General features: G+C 37.2%; 1 protein-coding gene across 1 annotated transcript in view; it reads left to right on the plus strand.

Moving 5' to 3' along the window:
- The window catches only part of LOC104520497 (matrix metalloproteinase-16-like), a 107,066-nt gene continuing 83,868 nt past the window's right edge, over positions 1–23,198 (plus strand). Inside the window, exon 1 of the mRNA XM_010162203.1 lies at positions 1–335. Within this exon, the coding sequence (XP_010160505.1) occupies positions 204–335 (132 nt within the window). The 5' untranslated portion in view covers positions 1–203. The remainder of the gene's footprint in view (positions 336–23,198) is intronic.

Genomic DNA, 23,198 nt, shown 5'->3' on the forward strand with positions numbered 1-23,198 from the left:
TGAGGATGAGCGAGAGCTGACCCTGTCGCTGCCGCCTCTCCTGTGAAGTGTCTGCTCCTCCTCCTCCCCTGCTGTGGGTGAACCTGCGCTACGGGCTCTTCACCGACACGGGGAGGGGGATTGGTTTGTTTGTGTATTTGTTTAAGGAAAAGAAAGAAAGAAAGAAAGAGAGAGACCTTCCATCCACTGAAGCACAGTTCACTATGATCGTACTCGCATTCAGCACTGGAACCCGGTTGGATTTTGTGTCTCAGTCCAGGGTGTTTTTCTTGCAAACCTTCCTTTGGATTTTATGTGCTACAGTGTGCAAAGCGGAGCAGTATTTCAATGTGGAGGTAAGAGCAGCCGTATGCGTGTTGCGAGAGTGCGTGCTTCCCCTTCTCTCTTTCCCCACTTCCCTCTCTTTCGTATACCCCTAAATAAGATAAAATCGAATAGCCAGCCAACCATGGCTTCCAGCAGCCAGGGCATACGTCTGTGTTGGCTTTCTTTCCCGCAGCCGGTAGCTAGCTCCCCTCCCTCAGTTCCCCCGCCTGATGGATGCGTTTCAGACGGAGATCCCGTTATCCGGCGGCGGCACAAAGCGCGGTGCTGGGCGCTGGAGCGCAGCCCGGCCCCCGCTGCCCCCCACGGGCCACGGGAAACCCTCAGCCCGGGCACGGAGGAAACCTGAGGCGCAGAATGTGGGCGCAGCTCAGGGAATACTCTGTGAATTTGTGAATTCTTGGGCTGAGGATACCGCTGTATTGCTGAGTTTCCCCCATTCCTTTTAAAGAATGAATGAAAGAGCGTTATGGGGACAGGAGAAAGCAAACTTGAGATTTTGTCACGTTTCTTTGTGGTAGAGTATTTGACAATATAGGATCATTTCCCCCTGTAAATGTAACAAAAAGAGTTGCCACTAGAAAGAGTGAAGCAAACGTCATAAAGGTGCAACTACAGCTCAAAAGTTAGAGGGTGTGGAGAACCAGGAAACAGAATTTTTCCAAGTGAAAAAGAAGATTAAATTGTAGGGATACCTAGATAGGGCAAACCCTAAGAGTTTACAATGACAGTGAGAATACAGTGGACATCCATTTCCAGTCACTCTTCTATACACTCCCAGTTTTCCTGTTGGGGGTTTTTACGTAATTTTTTTTGTTACCTAATATTCCTTTACTGACTTTATCATCTTTGCATGTATTCTTTCCTCTTTTCTCTCCCTCCTGTCAGTCCATTTGTTCATAAGCCCTTTTTTCTTAATGTTTCAATGTGATATGTGTATTTCGCTCTTCCTTTCCCCTGTCTATTCAACTTCCTAATCTTTTTTGCTATGTCTCTTTAGTTTACGTGTGCTCTTTCAACTTCTAACACATAATTCTGGTTTTCTGTTAGATCCCTGTGTTCCTTCACTTTCTGCCATCCTGCCAGCCCCACTCCAAACTTTCTGCTGCACCCATACACCACCTGCATTCATTTTTTTTCTCTTTCGTCTCCTGCGTTCCCACAATTCTTTCTCTCAGATAAATGAAGTCTATGTCTTTTCCTCCGTCTCACACGTATGCACACTTACTTATTTTATACGAGCTCTGGTTCTCACTCAGTGACACTTGTTCTTGCTACCGTCTCTGGCAAGATTGCTCCTCCAGATGCTCCTCCATTCCTAGACTGTCTCCCTTTTTGTCTAAAGTTCCTACCAGTGCTACTCCTCCCTCTGCCTCATGCAAGATCACCTCAAACATACAAAAAAATCACTTTTTCTTTCCCCATGTCTGCCTTCATTCTAGTCTTTCTCTCTCTGCAGGCAGTTTCCCTTGCCACATGTACTCCTCTTTGCAGCTTAACAACACACATCCATAGCTCCTCTCTTTGACTTGTATCTCTACAGAAAGTATTGTCTTTTTACTCTGTCATTAAGATCTCTCCTGATTATAAATCCTGCCTTTTTTTCTCTGTCACCTATTGTCTAGTTACTCTTGTTCGTTCCTTCTCACAAGTGTGCATCTCTGCTTCTGTTTGATTGTAACCTTTTTGGGGCAGGACTCATATCTTCTTAAATGTTTATGCAGGGTGTACCATGCTCAAGTCTGGAGTACGATTGTGAAACTTTTGCTATATAAATATTAAAGTTGCAAATTTCGGAGCACACATTGAAATATCTTTTGCTCATGTCCTCAGCTGCCTTCTTTACTGATGAGCAGGGGAAAGCAGCGTGGAAGAGAGGAGGTTGCTCTCTGTCTCTTCTCCAGGCTCCACAGGCTGGCCCCCTGCAGGGTATCGGGAAGAAATTCCAGCGACAGAACTTTCTCCTCCCACAGTAGTCCGCTTTGCTGGCATCTGGCTCTGCTGGAGAGACAGGCGGCAGATGGAGCTAGTGTGGGAGGAGAAAAAGATTGGTTTAGTCAAGTGGAATATGAACAGGAGGCCAACTCCAGTCAGAAGGAGGTTTTATGAGGAGAGAAGGGAAACACTTTCATTTTTGCCACCTCTTCCATATGGAAAACAGCACAGTTTGAGGGCAAAGGCAATATCAGGAGCAAGAATCCCCGTTGAGTGGAATGAAGTAGCATGTGTGTGTGTGTGATGAGGGCACATATTTTTTCCTTTTGAAATATGCCATCTCCTGTTCTTCCTCCCAGCCCTTCTGAAACAGTGTGTTGTCATATGCCAGTGCTCCTAGTCTCTTCATATTGAAGTCTTTGAGCCACAGGTTGCTGGGAGCCAGGAGACTGTTCTAGGGAATTACTCTAGTATTCAAGGGCTGTCCTAAAACATGAGACTTTTTCCCTAGGCCACTGCCTTTGACCACTATCAGTGACATGGTCTTGGGCTAAGTGGACCTGAGATTAGCCTCAGAACAGCTATTGTCATTCACATTGTTTAGATAGCACTGAAAATTCAACTTTCTTTTTGTTGGCAACAGCAAAGGCTGAAAGCATGGGAAATTTAAGGCAAAGGACTTGGCAACAACGTGTATATATTGTGGTGTTCAATCCTCTGTGTCAGCACAAGTGTTATACTGTTTTATAACAGTAGTACTTGATCGTAAATTGTGAAAACATGACAAATGTTTCTTATGACAATAAGAATAAACACACAAAGTAGGCTTCAGGAAAAAAGTGGTGTATGTTTAGTTGAATGAAATGTCACTAAACAAATGCTTAGGATGGTTGGAAAGCAGATTTTTTTTCTTTTAATTCTTTCTTTAAATAATGTGCAGATAATACCTGTTGAACATTATAAAATGCAGAGATCATTTATTTCCTCTTGTTATTCTGTCTCATTTAATCCCCATTGTTAATTGATTAGCAGAATCTGTGTAGTAGTGTTAGATTTTGTTTGTTTGTTTGTTTGTTTCAGTGTGGGTTTGTTAGGCAATGAACCAGGGCAATTTTTGGGACATATTACTGTAGTGCAAAGATATTAAATATTAATGTTATCTTTTCAAAGAAAAACACAAAGCTGAAGTTTACAACATTGCTGTTCTTTAGAGTTTTGCTGTCCTTCAGTAAAATTTCTTTTAACCAAGCATTTACATGGATTAAGTCCTCAAGCTTCCAATGGTAGCTGAGTTGTCAGTCCTGAAATGTTTGTAGTAGTTCATGTAACAGACATAGCTGAGTAGGATTCACATCATGGAGTACGGGACTCCAGAGGGGCACACTTGCACTCTGAGTCACTGAGAGCTTTGTGGTAAAGCTTCCTGAGAGATGCTTGTAAACTCATAGTTAAAGTAATCATGATGAGGTTTAAGATTCACATAGTCTTATGGGCAGGAAGAATTTAGCATTAATTTTCAAAGTTCACTGATTACCAGTGGCATTTTTGTGAGATATTGTTTGTGACATCATGAGAAAAAACAAGGACTACACTCTTAGCTCCCTTTTCTCAGTGCTGAATTATTGGTTCTGAAACAATAACATCAGTAAGTAAGTGCATTAATGGAAGACTATGTCCATCAATGTAGAGTTTTTCTACTATTTTTGACTAGTACACTAGCAGAGGAAAATGCCTATCAGTGAGATAATGAATGGAATAATACTTATTAAAAGAACATTTTAAATGTAAAATTGAAATAAGCACATACAAGATAGCTTGTAAATAAAAAATGATAGAGCAATCAACTTCCCTCCACCCTGGGTTCCTCACTATAGTAATAATATCTTGTGTTACTCAAAGATAACTCTTTTGCATGTTATTTGAACTGTCTATAGATGGTCTTTCACAAGTTATCATCCATATAGACCATCTGTATATTTATATATTTTCCTAAAATCAATAATATTGTCCTGTTTGAGCTAGTATTATACTGTGAGTTTATCTTCTATTGTTTTCTGTTAGTTTATGTATATATTTAAATAATAAGTATATGTATATGTAATATACTATTAAATATTCAATATAAAATTGCTAAAAAATGTCACCATGTTGTTAAGGAAAAAACGATTATTGAAACAATAATACCTTGGTCAGAAGACAGGATGAGCATGAATCTAGAATAGCATTCATCTCTGGATTCTAATACTGCCTACTCTTACTCTTGTGAGCCACTGTATCAGCTGGGTATTGCGTGAAGCCTGTTGAGCAAAGAAGTGTTTTTAGGATCACACCTAGTTTAATTGACTGTATCTGTGACGTGGGAAACACTAGAGACAAAGCATGCTTCATCATCTCTTTCCTCAAGCTGGCAGTTACGCTCCATTTTCCTTCTTCTAATGCTGAATATATAGACTTTAATCCCTAGGGGAGATCTTAAAATTACTCTTATTTTAGTGTGAGCAGCTCTTTAAAAAAATACAATCTTCTCTCTCCTCCCATTTTCAGAGATGTGACAGTTAAATTGCATATTGTGGAACAAAATACAGTGGAATCCAAACTTCAGAAAAATACTGTCCATTTCCTCCATGGTAATAAGTGGCTGAGAACCCTGTTGTTTTCATTGTTAATAAACTTTACAATTAGCCTCCAGCGCCTACTGAATGGTGATGCGTGACCTTTTCTTCCATAGGCTTTGGGTCTTTTAAGCTTAAAACCAGATCAGTTTAATTCTTCAGCTGGTAGTTGAAAAGGAATAAACATTTGGGAAGGGAAAAAATCCTCCAATATCACCTTTACACACTTTTCAGCTAGTGGGCTTGGTTGTCAGGTTTGCAAGCACAATACATAGTATTTTTATAAGTTGTCAAAATGCAAGCTCAAAACTATGGAGAAGCAATTCAGGTAGATTGGGTATAACTGGTGCCGTGTGTCCTAAAAGGAATTTACAGAGTCTTCTGTGTTGTTTTTAGTTGCAATCAGTATGAATGGTTCTCAGTCATTTAAATTCTGAATCTCATTCTTGCATAGGGTGTCAACTAAATGAATTGGATTTTTGTTAGAATAAGAAGTTCAAACTGAAATTATTAGAAGGATGGAGAGGAGTTATTAAATCAGGTGGTGAAGGTGGTTAGTGGGTGAAATATTAGTCAATAAAAATATAGATGTAATGTGATAGATTTCCTGTTTGATTATTGAGGAATCACAGATACATAGAGAACCTCCTGTAAAGGCTTGTGATGAGCAGATATATCTAGATAAAGGAAAGCAATTGGAAAGTTGTGTGTCTGATAGGCAACAGAATGCTTTTCTGTCAAAGACAGCAAATACCTACTATGTAATGAACTGGCTATCATTTGATATGAAGAAATACATGTGGACACTACTAGTTGGCAGAGTGCATTCTCTGCTTTAATTTAAACAATAATTCCTGTTTACAAAAATTCCATTAGATCAATTTTCTAGTGTGAAGTATAGGATTATTTTGTGCTACTAATGTTGCAGGGAAGTTTATGGATTCTGTTGCCTGTACTTTGTTCAAAGACAGATTGAAAAGATGATCCCAGTTCTTAACGAGTTCACAGTCGACATAGTATGTCAGACCTTAGGTGCAAGACATATTTATTTATAATTGTAGTTCATCTTATTTTCCTATTGCAAATTTTTGACTGTTTAGCGTTTAAGCATCACAGCTAGTAGTGGTTCTCAATTCTACTAAAGAAAAGAAATAAAATGGTTAGATTTGTGTAATCGCCTTGTCATGCAAGATAAACCAACCAAGTCGTGTATTCCTGATGTTTTCTAACATGAGAGTTTATAAAATAAATACACAATTTCTTAGCCCACCAAAAAAACACTGAACAAACCCAAGCTCTCCTGCCTTCTATTATTCAGAAGTCGTAATGTGAAATTCCTGCATAACCATTCATTGTTTCTTCAGAGTGGATATACTGTGTTCTTTAACTGGTTTAAGATTTATGCTGCTCTTTGTCAGTTTTATTTGAATCCATCTAAAAGGTCAGTGCTTGCTCTAGGCACCTCAGCTCTGCTTATGCACTCAGCAAGACTGAGTTATAAGAGTTTATAAAGATAAAATGTGGTATTATATAGATTTCAAAACATTTCAAACTGCATCTGTTTTCAGTATTTTAAAGTCTGTCTCATCCTTCTACTTTACTGAATGATCATTTTGTGGAGTTAAATACTGGAGAACTTTGTGTTGATGGTTTTTAAAGATCCTTACAGTAACAATGTAACTTTTTAAAAATTTTATTTGAATTACCCTATTTAAATTGTTTAATTCTTCTCCCCTCTCTGTTTTGGATTCCAGTTTACTGTCTAACCTGTTCACTATCCTCAAACTACACTACTGACCATAATCTGAAGGAGCAGGTTGAGTCTGTTTAATTTGCGATCTGTGATATGTCAAATGACAGATTTGCTTTCATTTTGTAAGAGGAAGACCAGGATTAGTGCTGCAAACATTATTTTAGTTTGCGTTGAAATGGATTTGAAAAATAATTATGATTAGGGTTTTATCCTTTAAGGAGAGGTTATGCTATCTGGAACCTTTATTTATTGGTTGCCTGGCAACTGTTCATTCATGTTCCTGCTTATCATCATTTGTTATAAGCATCTTTGCTGTACAGTAAGAGCAATTAAGTGGTAACAACTTATTTCTGTGATGAATTAAAATTGACATAAATTGCAGAAATAAAAAAAAATGTTTCTGTAGTTTTACTTATTAACCAAAACTGTTGGTACAATGTTTTTATACTTATTATCAGCTGGTTTATACCAGCTGAGGAGTTAGCTGCACTTCAACTGTGATCATAATGTTCCTAGCATACCTTTTGAGATATTACAGCACATAATTGACTTGGGGACTTGTTCAGGTGTTTTTGTCATGCTTTAAATCTCCTCTTAATTTCAAGATCAAGGCTTCAGGGTGTGAGGAAACTCATCCCCTGTTGATTTCAGTGTGTAGAATGAGGCAATCCAATCTCAAGTGCTGAGGCTTGAACCCAGTATTGGGAAAGGGGTTTAAAATTCTGGGACTGAAACTGCTGCAACAGGGGATGTGCAGCTGAAGCAATGAGCCACAATAGCTCTGTAGAACATTAAAGTTGCTTGATGCTTTCTCTCTGTAGAGAACAATAGCAGTTTTTATTACACTGTGAGAAAACATTCATAAAGCATATTATTTGACAATTGTTTTGTGACTGTGGATGAAAAATATTTTGCATTTTGTATTATTTCTTTATGAATCATATTGTGATTGACCCTTGTGTGGAATAGTGGTGTGGAATGGGACAGTTGTGCTATGGAGTATTTGTAGAAGATGTCTCTGCACGTTGGGAGAAATATTCCTTATGGCTGCATCTTAAAAGAACATCTGTCACTGTAGGGCCAGGGTGGAAGTAGATTTGTCTCTCTTCTGCTACTTCTTGGTAGCAGTGGCTTTACTTCTGTACTGGACAGCTCAGAGCTTGCGGAAAGAATGTCCTGCTAGGACTGATGCACTCTGCTTTGAGCTTCTCATTGTATAAACTCACCAGTACTCTTCATAGCATGCTGTGGCTCTGGGGGACAAAGACAAATGTATATTGATTTTCATCAGCTTTTTCCACTCACATGACATGTCTGTAATACATGAAGATGCTGCTATGCATTTTTCCCTTTTACAAAACAATTGAACTGGTTTCACAGTTGTATAGATAATAAGAAAATAAATACTAACCTCAGAAAATCTGGTTTTTTAATATTCTTTTCCTCATGATCTCATAGAGAAACAGGTGTTTTATTTCATTGGTCCTGTTCATTTTTGCTGACATGTAATCACATCTCCACTTAGAATTGTGAAATACAGGTTGGCAAAGGGGAGACTTACCATATCAGAAAATTACCAGCTGAAAGGCTGATGTAAAATTTTCAATTTCTTTAAAATGTAGATAGCAAAACAGAAAAACAAGCATCTCTTTCGATGGGAAGGAAGATACTTCCTTTAAATGTATCAGTGGATACTTACAAAGTATACCAAAGAGGAAATTGCTTGCTTTTTATACTGCATCCAGATGTGAAGGTGATGATCCTGTCATATTTTTCTTTTCTACCTCAGATGTTGGTTGTGTGATGCTCTTCTAGGAAATTTGTTTGACTCTCTGTCTTTGCAGAGAAATTGACAGATTGTGTTTGTCTACATGTCATGGTTTACATGCTGTACAGAATAGTGATAATACATTTAATTGCAAGTAAAATAAATGATCTGTCTTCCACACAATAAAATCTATTATTATTGCTAGAAGTAATAGTATTATATTGCTAACTGTACAGCATGATTTTGGCTGATCAATTGGCAAGTGAGGCTTTTTTTTTTTTTTTTTTTTTTCTCTCTCATTACTTCTATGTATTTTAAAAAATAAAAAAAAACCCCCACAACCCAGGGCTGTGTTCCATTTTTCGATTTTCCTTATTGATTATGAAGTGCTGGATTCTAATATTTCTGTCCTTTATTACTAGTACATGAAATGTCAGCTTTGGAAAGGTCTTTATTATCTCTTTCTCTGTTGCATGGATTTTTAAATATGTAGGACAAAGGAGGTGATGTGAGTAAGTGACTTCGGCAGTGTGCTGGGGGGCTGGAGATCTGGGTTGTATGTCCAGTTCCGTCATAAGTCTTCATATCTATCACACAGCTTATCCATCTTTGTAACCTAGCTTGCACAAATGTGAGTTGAACTAATTGAAGAGTGTTTGCTGCCTTTCCGATACATGTCAAGAAGAACAGAAGAGAAGTAATGTAAAAGAGCCAAGAATATATATATCTTCATCACTTGTCTCAGGACTGTTTCACTTTTTTTTCTCCACAAACATAGTAGAGAGATATCATAAAATACAAATACAGCATTTCAATTTGATCATCTGTGTAATCATTCAAGTAGTGTATATTTTCAAGAGACAGTACCAGAGCAGAAAAGGTGAAAAACATGTCTATAATTCTTCAAACCCTGGTGTTTTTTTAGTTTCTTTTTTTTTTTTTTTTTTTTTTTTTAAATATAAGTATCAAAACTTGGTAGAGAACATTGTCAGTAAGATGTCATTAGATGACTGAAGAAAGAGAGTATAATTTTCTCTTTCAGAATGAAAGTTCGTGTAAGATCATTTTTGTTACCAAATATGAAAACCAATAGTCTGCTTCAAAATTTATTTAAATGTAAAAGTCTCAACAGATAAAAGGTATTTTGGATGAGATTGTAAGTGTTGCACAATGCAAAATTAAAAACTATTCTATTTTTTAATTAATGTTTTTCCACAAACATTCATGATGCCTTGTCATCTCAGTACTTAAGCTTCTCCTTTTTTGTTTGAATATTTGTGGATTTTTATGAAATATAATAAAAGTTTGGCTTTTCACTGCTCCAGTTATTAATGTTTTTTATTATATTTCACTAATAGGCAGATATGCTGCTCACATAACCCTTAATGGTGGGAAGATGAAGCACAGGGGGAAATAAGAGATTTGCTATGCTGACACATTTAAGTATGATAGAAGTGGAAACAATCTTGTACTTCAGGGTTCCTGTACCATGAGTTCACCTTATGACCTTCCTTCGTTCTTTCCGCTTTCCTCCTTACTTTTATTTTCCTTGCTTCTTTCTTTCTTTCTTATCTCTTGTTTTAATCTTTTATTTTCTTTCCCTTCAACTTGTCTTCCTACAGACTATTATCTGCAGCCAAAGAAAATCATCAGTCATTATTGAACTGTAGAATCAGAGGTATTAGAGATGGGAGAGACTTACGAAGAGCCTATTTCTCTGCCAGTGCAGAATTGCTAACTATTGTGTATTTGCTAGAGTTTTGTCAAGTTTTAAAATCCATGGTGGTGGGACTTCCAAAATTTGAACTGAAGAAATACTGGTAATAGGAGGGAAAGCTACAGTGGAAGAATTATTTTCAACTTTTCCTTTGGCTGCTGGGAACAGTTTAAAGCTGGCTTAATTTAGGCAATTTCTGATAGAAAGTGACATCTGTTCTCGAATCCAAGATGGTAGGAACTATTTAGGAGTGAGTATAGATGGCATTCAGGTGTCATAATTTGGGGTTGAATCCCTTCCCTCTGCAATGATGGGATTCATTACATTTTTCTAGGTACCTGGTGCTGTTTAGGCCTTGTGATCTATCTAGGTGTTTTATTTGATGCCTTACCATAAATGATTTTAAAGGCTGTCTTTCCTTCCTAAACGTAGAAAACTCTAAACAGCTATTTGTTGCCCTTGAAGGGAGAGAACTGAATGTTAAGTATTTTTATAAAGAGTAATTAGAAAATATATTTCAGAAGAACAAGCTCGCTAAATGTCTATTGTCTGATAGACAATCCCCAAGAAGATAAAAATGAATATGACATTTTAATGATTTCTTTGGGTAAGAGCCCTACGTCCCCAAGAATAATTAGCTCTATTTTCAAGTACTTTTGTTATGTAAAGTAAAATGTGGATTAATTCAACAGAAATTTACATTTCTGTGTTAATAGCAGAATTTAGATCTCATCATATGCAGGTATGTAATCTCATTGTTTTATTTACACTACTTGCTTTAGGTCTTCAGAACTGTAACATTAACTGGATAAGAATAACAGTGTTATTGGCCAACTTATATTTATATGTTCGCTTCTTTACTTACAATAAGTCCAAAATTTGGAATACCTGAGTATTCTACTTGATGTACTATTTAAATGAGTTTTCTGCTCTCATGTAATTATAGGCAGACTAAATGTGCTGTTGATTTTTAAGTCTGCCTTTGGAAAGGAAGAGTGATATATCTGCAATAATTTATTCCAGAAAAGCTTCCTTTGTAATATTTAGTTCTACTCTATTGTTTTGCACTGACAGGCTCATTTAGGGAAAAAAACAGTATTTTAGTTCCTTTGTGAATAATCCCATCATTTTTCCTGGCTGCCAAGAGGATTCACTTTTTGTCCCAGCAGTCAGATAAAGATGGAGTCATTGTTCTTCATAGATTAATTGCTTAGATGCCTTTTCCACTGAGATATTAGAGAATTTTTCCCTAATCTTTCTAAGGAGATGATGTCAATTTAATTTGGACCAAAAGATTTGGATTCTATAGAAATATGTTCTTTCTTTAGCTTTGCTAAAAATAAAGATTCTGTTTCATTAAAAGGGATTTTTAGTGTCTTTATGAATATTCCCTTCCTTCTCTAAATTTTCAGCAGCAGAGGAAATTATTCTTAAGGTGAAACTAAGCTTTAAAAGTGTTAGAACAATACATTCTGTCATTTTTTGTAAAAGTTACGAGTGACTAAGCACAGAAGAGCCTAAAGCAGCTATAGCTTTTCTCATGTTCCAACTCCAGTACAATAGAGAGCTTCATCATACCCATTAGCTTTAGCGTGATACCTAGAAAAGGACAGAGTGGGACTTTGAACTTTAAACATCCTACAATGCAGGAGCTTTGTAGGTGTTAACTTGTTTTTAGAAATAAAATGTCTACATGTGTAGTTGAAAATTGTGTAATGATGTTTGAAGTATCTAACAAAAAATAAAAATTGGTTATTTTTTTCCTTTGGAATAAAGAATTCATAGAGTTTTTGAAGGAAGTCAACAGCATTCTGTTTTATATATAAATGGAGTATAAATACACTTTTGCTCCATACTTTCCTTTTTTGGAGCTCATTCACTACACATGTTTCAGTGATAAGAAGAAACTATTTAGAGACAGGAAGAAGGAAATCTATAGAAGGCAGTCTCATATTTGTCCTGTTTTCTTTTACATAACTGTTATTTGTTTACATGTGTACTTATTATCCTAATAAGGTACCTCTGTTTAGTGGTCTTGATTGAAAAACTTTGAGGAGATTCTATTCTTCATGGAATTGGTCAGATTGTGCCATTGATTTCATTGTTTTCACTGTTTGAAAAGCACTGAATTGATGAACATTTTAATTAAGTAAACTAAGAATATGTATATATTAAACAAGCAAGATAAATATTGGTGTGGAAATCCATAGGCTTAACTTTTATGTAAGGGGTAAAATTGGTACAAAAAGAAGTGGAGATACACTATCCATGTGTAAACTGAATCTTGTCGTTAGAAGAAAAATTTAAAGTCATTAGAGGAGTGGTATTGCAGAATCACTTTCCAGGTAGAATAGTAGGGGGGTGATGTAAGGGAAAAAAAGTTAATGTGTTTTGAGATGGGATCTAACAATTTAATGAAAGGGCTTACCTAGTATAGCTTCTCTGATCAGCAGTAATGGACTGGATTCCTTCCTTGTCCTATACCCTCACTCAGTCTAACAGTAATTTTCCTCATTTAGTGAGGCTGATGGCTCTAATGACAAACATTGACTGTAATGTTTATTCTTCTACATTAGTTTGTCTACCTTAAGAACTCTATAGCTATTGCATTAGACCAAAAATGTGGATTATATTGCATCAGCTGAGTTCTATGCTTCATTGCTTTTTGTCACTTGCACTGTTTAGATACTGTGTGTGAAAATCTCTTTTCCCAATAACATTTAATTCAGTGATGACAGTTGTGAATAAGGCCTGTGGAATCAACCAAACTGGTTTGCAAGTCATAAAAGGATTTTTGGTTTGTTTTTTTTTTTGTTATTCTCTTCTCCTTTTTGAGCTTTTGGGTTCACCTTTTTTTTTTTTTTCTTTCTTTCCCGCCCTCTTTTTTGTGCCGTCCCCAAAACAAGGGTGAGAAATTCACAGTTAAAGAAGAAACTGAATATTTTCATTGTATTCAGTAAGCAAAGTCTTGAGGAAACATACCAAATGTTTAAGATGAAACCTATCCAGCTCACTTCATACTTCTTTTCAGTTTTGGTTGTCTTCAAAATTGTATTGCTGCAATTTTTGCTGCTGATAAAACTTGTCACTTCAGAAGGTCAAAGTACTTCTAACTGCTGACAAACACTTTTTTTCACCATTGCTTTATGATGACTACAAACATTATACAGTTTGCGTAAAACCATTAAACTGTTCAACAGTGGCTGACTGGCTGGGCCCGTGCATCACTATTTGCTTGACCACCATGGGAGAAGCCTAAGTATGATTCTGCAACTTACTCACTGATTTTTTTGCAGCAGCCAGGACTGAGTAGTTCTCCAGAAATTTAGCTTTTCTTTTTACAGTTACTGTGATTTCTCTAACTGGAGAAGAAAAACACAGATTTTACTGCTTTTGAACTAAGTTTGTGACTTTGTACTCTTAATCACAAACTTAGTTTAACTTGGCATTTTTGTACCATCTGTGAGAGACAAATAGAGTTGTAGTGAGGTAGGATCAGTGTCCTAAAGGTTCAAGATATTAGACCAAAAAAGCAGTATATACAAATACCAGTGTCAATAGTGACATGTAGTTTTAGTTGTAAACTTACAATAATTTGTGAACTAAGAAGTTTAATTTAGATAATAGTATTTAAATAATATAAATCAATGTTTAGATTAGTATTTGAATAATATAAATCCTCCTTCCTCCTGTTGTAATAAAACTTTTTTTTCTTTTTATATTATTTTATTTTGTTGTTTTCTTTTGTTTTACTTTGATTGAGATACATGAAATTTAAGAAGACAGGACTGCTTAGTAGCTGAACATTTAGATAATATTTTAATGAGAAAAAATGTCAGTGATTGATACATATTCAATGGATATTGATTAGAGGGGGGATGACACAACACAATAGACAGTTGACTGCCTAACAGTATAAATTTAAACTTCAGAATTCCCGTAGTGATTGACTTCATGTACAAGTCAGGAGTTGAAAATCAGGAGATGGCCTTTGAAAGACCTGGCAATAGGGGTTTTGCTTGTTCAAGAATACCAATAGGAAGTTCAACATTATTTTAACCATATATATCTATAATGGGAGGTATTTTAAATCATCCCCCATATTTCTTTCCTATGATTCAGAAAACATTGCTTGGGTGGAAAGGAGACAGCAAGTCATGAATTTCAAAGTAAGAGCTAAACAGAAACACAGTTACATGTCAGATAAATGCAGTGGATGGTGTGGCTCTTGGTTTTGAAAGAACAAAGGAGATAATCCCTTCAGGCATTGCTCTTTGCTTGTATTAATAGAGTTTGATTCAGCTTTTGAGGTGTAGTCCCACAAAGTGTCTCTCTAAAGATAGTAGAATGAATTTAACTCATTATGTCCAGCTCAGCTGTACAGTCCTAATCACGTTAATGGTGGAGACAAAAAAAAGCATTTGAAATGCAGTCCCAGATGACCGTAAACCTCCTCTGTTATATAAGAAGAAACAAGAGTACAAAAAGGTAACCTTTGAATTCACTGAGAGTTTCAAGTTACACCACATGGGTTTAGGCTGAATGAACACAGTACTGGAAGATTTTTGAAAGAGGTCAGACTGTGTTTATATATAATATATTAAAATAATAAAACTGTTTTTGCAGGTTTTCTGGAGAGCTCAAAGTAAAAGTGCCAATACAATATAAATTGCTGAGTTACAGACCTGACTGAAACTAGTATAATTCTTCAGTATCTTTAGTTATGTTGAGAAATTTTCAGCACAGATGGTAAACTGGAAAGCTTTGGGTAAACTTTTGTATCATGTGGAACTTCTGTCTCTTTCACCTGTTGATTTGCTTGATGGAAGATGCCAAGATTATAAGTTAACTTGCAGGAGTTAAGTTTCATGTCATATTTCAAAAAGTATAAAATCCAGTATCAGAGTAACTCTGTCTAAATTGATAAGCTAAGCAACACCAGAGAAGTCTTCAGGCAGGCACTGAACTCATCTGTCTATGCAGTTATATTGTTTCAGGCATGATAGTGACCAGCTAGCACTCTTACTGACCAGGGACAACTTCCTGAAGGATTCGAATTCAGGCACTCTGTTTAACAGTATGGAGGTGAGCTGTTGTGCAGTAACTTTTTCATGCTGGAGAATGGTCTCAGGCACATTTAATATAGATATAACCAGGCTTTTTTGTGATTGTTCTTAAATGACCTGATCCTGATTTGTCCCTCTTGGTGATTCACTCTGTTCAGATGAGATGTGAAGGGGAAAGGTCCATAAATCTATGTCCTGGTTACAGTTTGTTGCAGTTTCTCTCAAAAAATCTTGATGACAGACACTGTGTTGGAAAACTGATTGTTTTGTTGTTTCTTTGTTTTTCCATATCAATATTTTCTTTAGACTTCCATCTTCCAGGCAGAACACACAAAGGTTAGCCTCAGACGTTTTTATGATTGAAGGAGAATTTATCCAGATTTAAAAACTTAAGGATCAGGACTTTATTTAGTAGTGTCATAGTGGTGTATTGGGCCAGTGCTCAGTCAGGTTTTATGTATGTTCTAGAAGATATGCCTTCAAAAGCCTGAAATAATTTTATTGCCATTTGTTGCAGTTGTGTTTTTAACCTGGCAGACAGCTGAATACCATGCAGCCACTTACTCACCCTCCCTCACCCCTGGGAGAGAATTGGAAGGGTAAAGGTAAAAAGACTCATGGGTTGAGATAAAAACAATTTAATAACTGAAATAAAATAATAATAATAGTACTGCTACTGCTACTAGAATATACAAAGAAGTGATGCACAGTACAACTGCTCAACACCCACTGACTGATGCGTAGCCTATTCCTGGCTAGCAATCCCAGAGGAGAGAAATCCCAAAACCACAATCCCAGAAGAGCCAGCATTTCCCGGCCAATCCTCATCTGTATATTGAGCATGATGTTGCATGACATGGAATATTCCATTAGCAAGTTTGTATTTGTTGCTCTGGCTATGCTTTCTCCCAGCTTCTTGTGCACCTCAATGCTAGCAGAGGATGGGAAGTTGAAAAGTCCTTGATTTCTGAGCAATAAATAATACCATCAGTTTATTATCAGCATTCTTCCCATACCAAATCCCATACTAAATACAAAACACAGCGGTATTCTAGGTTCTGAGAAGGAGCTGAAACCAAGACAGTTGCATATGTTAGACTGAGAGTCAACACTTTGTCTGCCATGTATTTTATTTCTTTTGAATCTCTGTTTTTTTATGATCATGCTTTTCGTGTTTGTAAGTTTGACTTACATTGACTGACTATTGAGGAGACAGACATGCTTTTTCCCCTCATTGTCTTTAGAATGGTTTGTGGCAGGGCAAGTTACCCAATGCTGTACCAAAGTTGGTCAAACCTGAGCTGGAGAAAGCAGCATCCAAGTCTCCAGCTGAGAGAATAGTCAGCTGAAGCAGAAACATTAACTGCTACCTCTGATCATGACCTACACAGCTGGCTCTCATTAAATGTTGCCCTGCAGTTTATAAGTTTGCAGTTCTGAGTTACAAACTTCCATTAAGGCTACAAGTTGTGGGTGGTGCAAATGTTATTGTGTTGCCTCACAGTCAGATCTGTATCTCTGGGTGGATCTCACCGTGGATGAAATTTTGCTGGAAAACATGTCCCCTTTGGTGAGAAAACCAAAGGCCCTTTGTAGGATGTGGACAGTTGTATGCTGCAGTTTGTCTGGGATATAATTCAGGCAAAAAAAGCAACCAGTGTTTGGAGTCTCCTGTGCTGAAGGTAAGTCAAGAGAGCTTTCCAAGGCTTCTTCATTGTTTGATACGCTGTGGGACCATCAAGGGAAAATGCCACTGAGAATTGATTTGAACTGTATTTTTGGGAACTGAGCTGGGATGATCAACTTTTACTAGCAGCTCTTTGAACTCCTGTAGTAGCATCTGGTATTATTAGCCTTTAAGACCACATTCGGAGTAGTACTTAGATGGGGAAAAATGAGTTTTCCTTTGCTTTTTTCCTTTACATTTCTCATTGTAAAGCTCAGCTTGATACATAGCAGAGGACTTTAGCCTTGATCTGGGAAAGCGTGTTATTGAGAACTGTGTTCAGTGTCTTGAAAAGGAAAAAGCCCCGAGTGGCTTTTTGTCATTGATATTATTAGCTGTCTCTGATACCCTGTGAAATACTGTCTTCAGTATAAACCATGTAAACAAAATCAAGCTATTGCTGCCTATTGTACTTACAATTTCTATACAAGTCATATGTTTTCTCTCAATCTGACATGTTCCATTCTTGTTTTGTAAGCCAGTTCTTAATCTATATGAGCAACTTTTCTAAAGTCTGACCTTGTAGGTGAAGTTATTGTGTGATTCAGCATTCACTGATTTGAAACCGAGATAAATAAAATGTTAATTGTGTCACATTTATTATCTGTCATATCAGTAATACATACAGTAAATTTGCTCTGTGTATTTTTTGGATGTATTTGAATTACTCTGGCTGGTCTATGCAACATAAAGTTTTTAGAGGTTTGTAAATGAGGCCATAGCAAGCATTTCCAATTTCTATCCTAAAAGTGAAGTCAGAGTTACAGGATTGCAGTTCTTCAGATCTTCCTTGTTCTTTATGTAAATATAGTTATTACCATATAACATATGGTGCTTTCTCTCCCCTTTTCAACTGCGCTTCTTTATTCTAAGTAGAAGAAAGGATATTAAAAATACAGGAAGACTAGTGACAATTAAATTCCTACAGTGAAATTGTGTCCCGACTGAAATTAATGGGAGTTTTACCCTGACCTATGTGTGGCTGTGGTTTCACCTAGAGCACTTCTCTTACAAAGCTTTCAGTTCAAGTGTGAAGGGACTATGCCTAAAGCCATGGAATCCCCTGTCACCAGCTAGGGTGTTTAATGTTGTTCTTGTTCTATACTCTTCACTCACGGGGTTAGCTCTTGCTAACATCAGTGCTATTGGTTGAACACTATAGACTATGGGAGAGCTGTAATTCAAGGAAGTATTGCTTGCAGGATGATAATGTGGATGATAATTTTCCAGAAATGTTTCTTGTGTGCTTGGCAGAATAGCTTCAAGTAATTAAGTTTTATTACTTTTATTTTATTTAGAAAATGTTAAAATACAACAAAATATCAAATGAGGCAACACAGATATTTGAACTGGGGAAGACTTAGGTTGGGATCCTTTGAATAAGGTGTCTGACAATTTTCAAGGTAGTGCTTCAGTTTAAGCCACTTAGAGAAAAAAGTGGCAAACTATTATCAATGTTTAACTTACCTGTGTGTACCAGGTCAATATATACCAGGTCACTAGAAACACTTTTCTTATGTTTCATCATGAGGTAAAATGAGGACATAACTTCTTCATCAGCTTGAAGTTATTCTCTCTTAAAATCAGTCTGAATGATCACCAGCAGAACAAGGTGTAAATGTTGCTACTTTGACCTAGCCTCTTTGCTTGAACTACATACTGGGACAAATTATTTGCACTTCCTTTCCATGTGGAGGAGGAGAGCATGAGGTATATTGCACCACTGCCACTCCATTGGCATTAGCAGTATTACTCCTCCTTTCTTTGGCCAGGGACCAAGTGAAGTGTTTCTTTTAAAATACATTAAATGCTCATCTGTCACTATAGTGACATATAGATCAGTGATACTGTTTGTGGTATGCAAGGCGTATCTGTCCTACAGTACAGGGTGAAAAACGGATATCCTGAAACTACCATTGGTTCTAGCTGCTGTGCCTGCTAGGTTAAGATACTTGATTGGGCTCCCAATAGCAGCCATACAGCTCTATGCCTGACCCAAAAATCCCCATATCCAAAGACAGAATGTGTATGAGTAGATCCAGACATACATGGCTTTATTTCTTTTGGTTAGAGATCTAGGGGAGGTCCCTTACTAAGTGGGAAGTCCATTATACTGTATTTCATTTTGCTAGTTAGCCTAGCGTTTTGTTCAGAGGAGGCAGCTGAGCCCTGCACAGCTGCTGGCTCACTTTCCCCCCAGTGGGATGGGGAAGAGAATCCGAAGGGTGAAAGTGAGAAAACTTGTGGGTTGAGATAAAGACAGTTTAAGTAAAGCAAAAGCTGCACACGCAAGCAGAGCAAAACAAGGAATTCATTCACTACTTCACATGAGAAGGCAGGTGTTCAGCTGTCTCCAGGAAAGCAGGGCTCCATCCCACGTAATGTTTACTTGGGAAGACAGACTCTGAATGTCACCCCTTCTTCTCTTGGCTTTTATTGCTGAGCATGATGTTATGTAGTATGGAATATCCCTTTGGTCAGTTGGGGTCAGCTGTCCCAGCTGTGTCTCTTCCCAACTTTTTGTGCACCAGCCTGCTCTCTGGTGGAGCAGCATAAAAAGCAGAGAAGACCTTGACTCTGTGTCAGCACTGCTCAGCAGTAACTAACATATCCATGTATTATCAACACTCTTTTCATCACAAATCCAAAATGTAGCATGATACAAGCTGCTATGCAGAAAATTAACACTATCCCAGCCAAAACCAGTACAGCAATTAAAATCGTGGAACCAAAGCATAGGTGTCCGTGATTCCCAAGTGCGTAGGAAGAAATACGGGGTGTCAAGATGAACTGAAATTGTGGTGGTAGTCTGGAGGAAGAGCCTTACATTCTTTCATAGTTGCCTAGCAGCTAAATATAACTGTATTTTATTATTACTGCATATAAATATGCCCTTTTTCAAAATGCTTGACAAACGTCAGCAAACAAATTCTCACAATGATAATAATGCTGTCTAAAAGCATTGTATCTGCACTTTCTGTAGCACTTCATAGGACGTTTACTGAAACCTTGTATATATACGCTGAAAAGTATTAGTCATCACTCCAGACAGACTTTTCAATCATTATGCCACAAGTCCTATCATTCTTTTTGAGTCTCCAGTCTGTACCACTTTCATGTTCTAAGCATGCTCGCTCTCTGTTTAAACATCCCATTCAGTAAAAGCCCACCATCCTTGGTCATTGCTATGGATCTGTCACATGCCAGAGGAGTTATCTGTGGTTTGATGGTAAAGTCGTTAAGGCATCATAGTATGGATCCAAAAGTTCTTGCTCCAGAAGGCTTCCTTCCTCATATATACCAGTTTAGGTATAAGTGGGATGTTTGATAATTTGGTCTGTGTGACTGAGGGTGAGCTGCAATACTTCATGCTTGTTGGTATGTTTGTACCATTTTAGCCTTGTGAAACTTCAACAGACCTTTGACAAAAGTGTGCCCTCTTACTTTGTCAAATGGGATTTTTTCGAGGATGCTTTTGTTAACTTATCATACATATACTGATGAGGAAACTGTCATCTGTTAATCTGCCCAGACATCACTGCAAGAGCCAGAGTCAGATATCACAACTTATATCTTTGGAAAAGCAGTGTCAGACCACTATGTCACACATTCTCCTAATAATAAGCTTAAAAATCCTTTGTACATCAGCATGCAAGCCACACTCTTTACAAGGCTTGCATAAGATAAGAAGAAAGGTGGATCAAATAACTAATAGCAGAGTGTATAAGGGATGCTAAAGGAATCAGGAGATGAAAAGAGACCCAAGCGTCTGTAAAGAAAGGAGAAAATGGCCTCCCTCTGTTTAAAGGTGAGGCTTATCATGGCAGAGGACAAGTGCTTATACATTCTATCCTATTTTTCCTTCCTCCTAAGAGCATTCAGAAGAAAGAGGAAATTGCTTTAGGACAATGCGACTCGTGTGAAAAATAATTTCTCTGCCTTCTTCTGTGTCAAAAGGATCTAAAGCTCTGTAAATATAATTTGTCTACTGTAGGACTTCTGTGCACAGAAGATTGAAAAAACAGGCCAGTAGCTGAAAACTAAGTCCAAAAGAATGCATTTCTGATGTCCTCTGTCTCCCACAGGATCAGGATAAGAAAAGAAGGAATTGTATGTCAGGAAACGTGATTTTTTTTTTTATTTCCTTTGTTTCTACAATGTATACCCTCAGCAGCCACTGAATCCATCTGTAAGAATATTTCTAGCAAGTTTTCATGGTAATTGTTCTTTTTATACTTTTCCCTATGTCCACTTATGCTGTAGTCTAAAGGAAAAAAGTATTAACAGACTTTCATTTATGCCTTTTCTTTGGACATTTTAGATATAAAGCAAATTAAGCTCTATATATACATATATATATAATTTTTTCAAGTAATAGTTTGTAAAAATCAGAGATTTATTAACAACAATAGCTGCAAGGATTTACAGGAGTGTAAGTGCAATATTTATGAAACAATAGATCTGTTTAAGGCAGATGGATAACAATTTTTTTCCAAGCTGTGTATATTCAGGAGAGGATAAAAGGCCTGGCTCTGGCATTACATGAAGGCTGGATCAGAAGTAACTCTATTCAAGTCCATTTAAATCAGCATGGGCATCAGAACCATTCATATTTCCTCTGCTGTCCAACACTTGTTGGTGTTTGTGTTACTGTATCTGGATTTTTTACACGTTCATAATGAGGTCTCCAGATCCATGATACTCAGGCTGTTCTGTGTGCAGCCTTGGAGGCAGACCAGACCTCTCAAATCCAATGGAAAATAAATGTAACGGCCAGCTGGCTTAGAAAGCTGCAGTTAGATCATCAAGAATGAAAACTCCACCCAGAGGTCTGCCTTCCTCCTGTAGTGAAGTTTGGGCTTCCAGCAACAGATCGTGCTATTCCTACCTGAGCTGCAGGTCTTTAACCTTTAATGTTTTTACCATTTCATAACTGAGCAAAGGGACTCTACTTGTTCTAATTTTCTGTCTAGAGTGCTTCAGAGCATCAGTAGAAGGGTTTTTTTTGTGATGTAGTAGTCTCTTTCTAGACATGGGAACTTTTATTCTATGTGTGATAATATAGTGAAAAGATGTCCTACATGCCTTCTGTCCAGAAAATATGTGATGGTAAGAGTCAGTCACATGTTAATACCTGAATTTCTGGATTGTTTTATACCAAAATATTATTCTGAAAAAAAATCTTCTCTGAAACCTAAAAAGGTATGTTTTTGGACTTTTTTACCTCCTTCATAATTACACAGCAAAGGCAAAAGAAATACATCAATATCGTGGGTTTTGGAAGGTGAACTGGGATTTCGATTAGACTTGGTGGTTCTGAGATTAGAGGTTCCCTCACTTTTATCTCCTCTGTTTTTCAAGAAATGTGCTGATTTCTAGTTCCTATCTATCAGCTTTATCTCAGGAGAAATTAGTCTAAAATTTTGTGTGGCTTACATACATGCAATTGCCAGAGGGGAGACTGCTGCAAAATATTGTGGGACTTATGTTTATGAACTTTTATTTGAACATGGAGAATGTCTGTGGGAGTATTAGAAATCAGAGGAAGAGATCTATTGTGTCCACTCAGCACTGCTATACTTTGACTACAGTTTTTAGTGAACCAAAAGTCTGGAAGGGGAAGTGATAGACAAGAATATCACTAGACTATTACTAGACAGCATGGAGTCTAAGCAGAGGGTGAGATGATTGTCAAACATAGAGAAAAAACTTAAAAGGATTGGTCCATACTAGATTCAGGGTTCTGCAGCCCTAACAGGAGTGTGTATTGGAGGCAACGGGAAGCTCTAGAAGGACCTTCCAGGGCAAGCAGTCAGAGATGCTCTTCTGGTTTCAGGGTTCCCACACAGAAGTCATGTAATCCTCTGACTTATGTGCTTGTAATACTGTAAATTTTCCCATTATCACCTATAGAGAGCACACTGTGGCTTGCAAAGTTTATATATATATAGTACTATGTTGTATTAGTGTGATGTCAGCATTCCACAGAATCACTTTTTCCAATAGAAGCCTAAGCTTGAGGATGTGGGAATGTGCTAGAGGGAGTGGTTTTATATGGTTTGTGGAATAAACAGGCATACAAGTGAGAAAAAAATCAAGAATTTTAGTCTAGGAGGTTGCAGAATGTAGTTTCTTTTAAGGTTTGTACTTTATATATGCAATGAAAACATAACCAGGCCCTTGCTTTACAGGTGGTTTCGGATAATAAAATATGGTGATATTTAATAACAGGTACCTGGAGAGCAAGATAGTCAAAGAACAGCAATACGCAGCAGGGAAAAAGGAAAGAATGGTGGT

Source organism: Antrostomus carolinensis, unplaced genomic scaffold, assembly GCF_000700745.2.
Source record: "Antrostomus carolinensis isolate BGI_N321 unplaced genomic scaffold, ASM70074v2 scaffold11232, whole genome shotgun sequence".
NCBI lineage: Eukaryota > Metazoa > Chordata > Aves > Caprimulgiformes > Caprimulgidae > Antrostomus > Antrostomus carolinensis.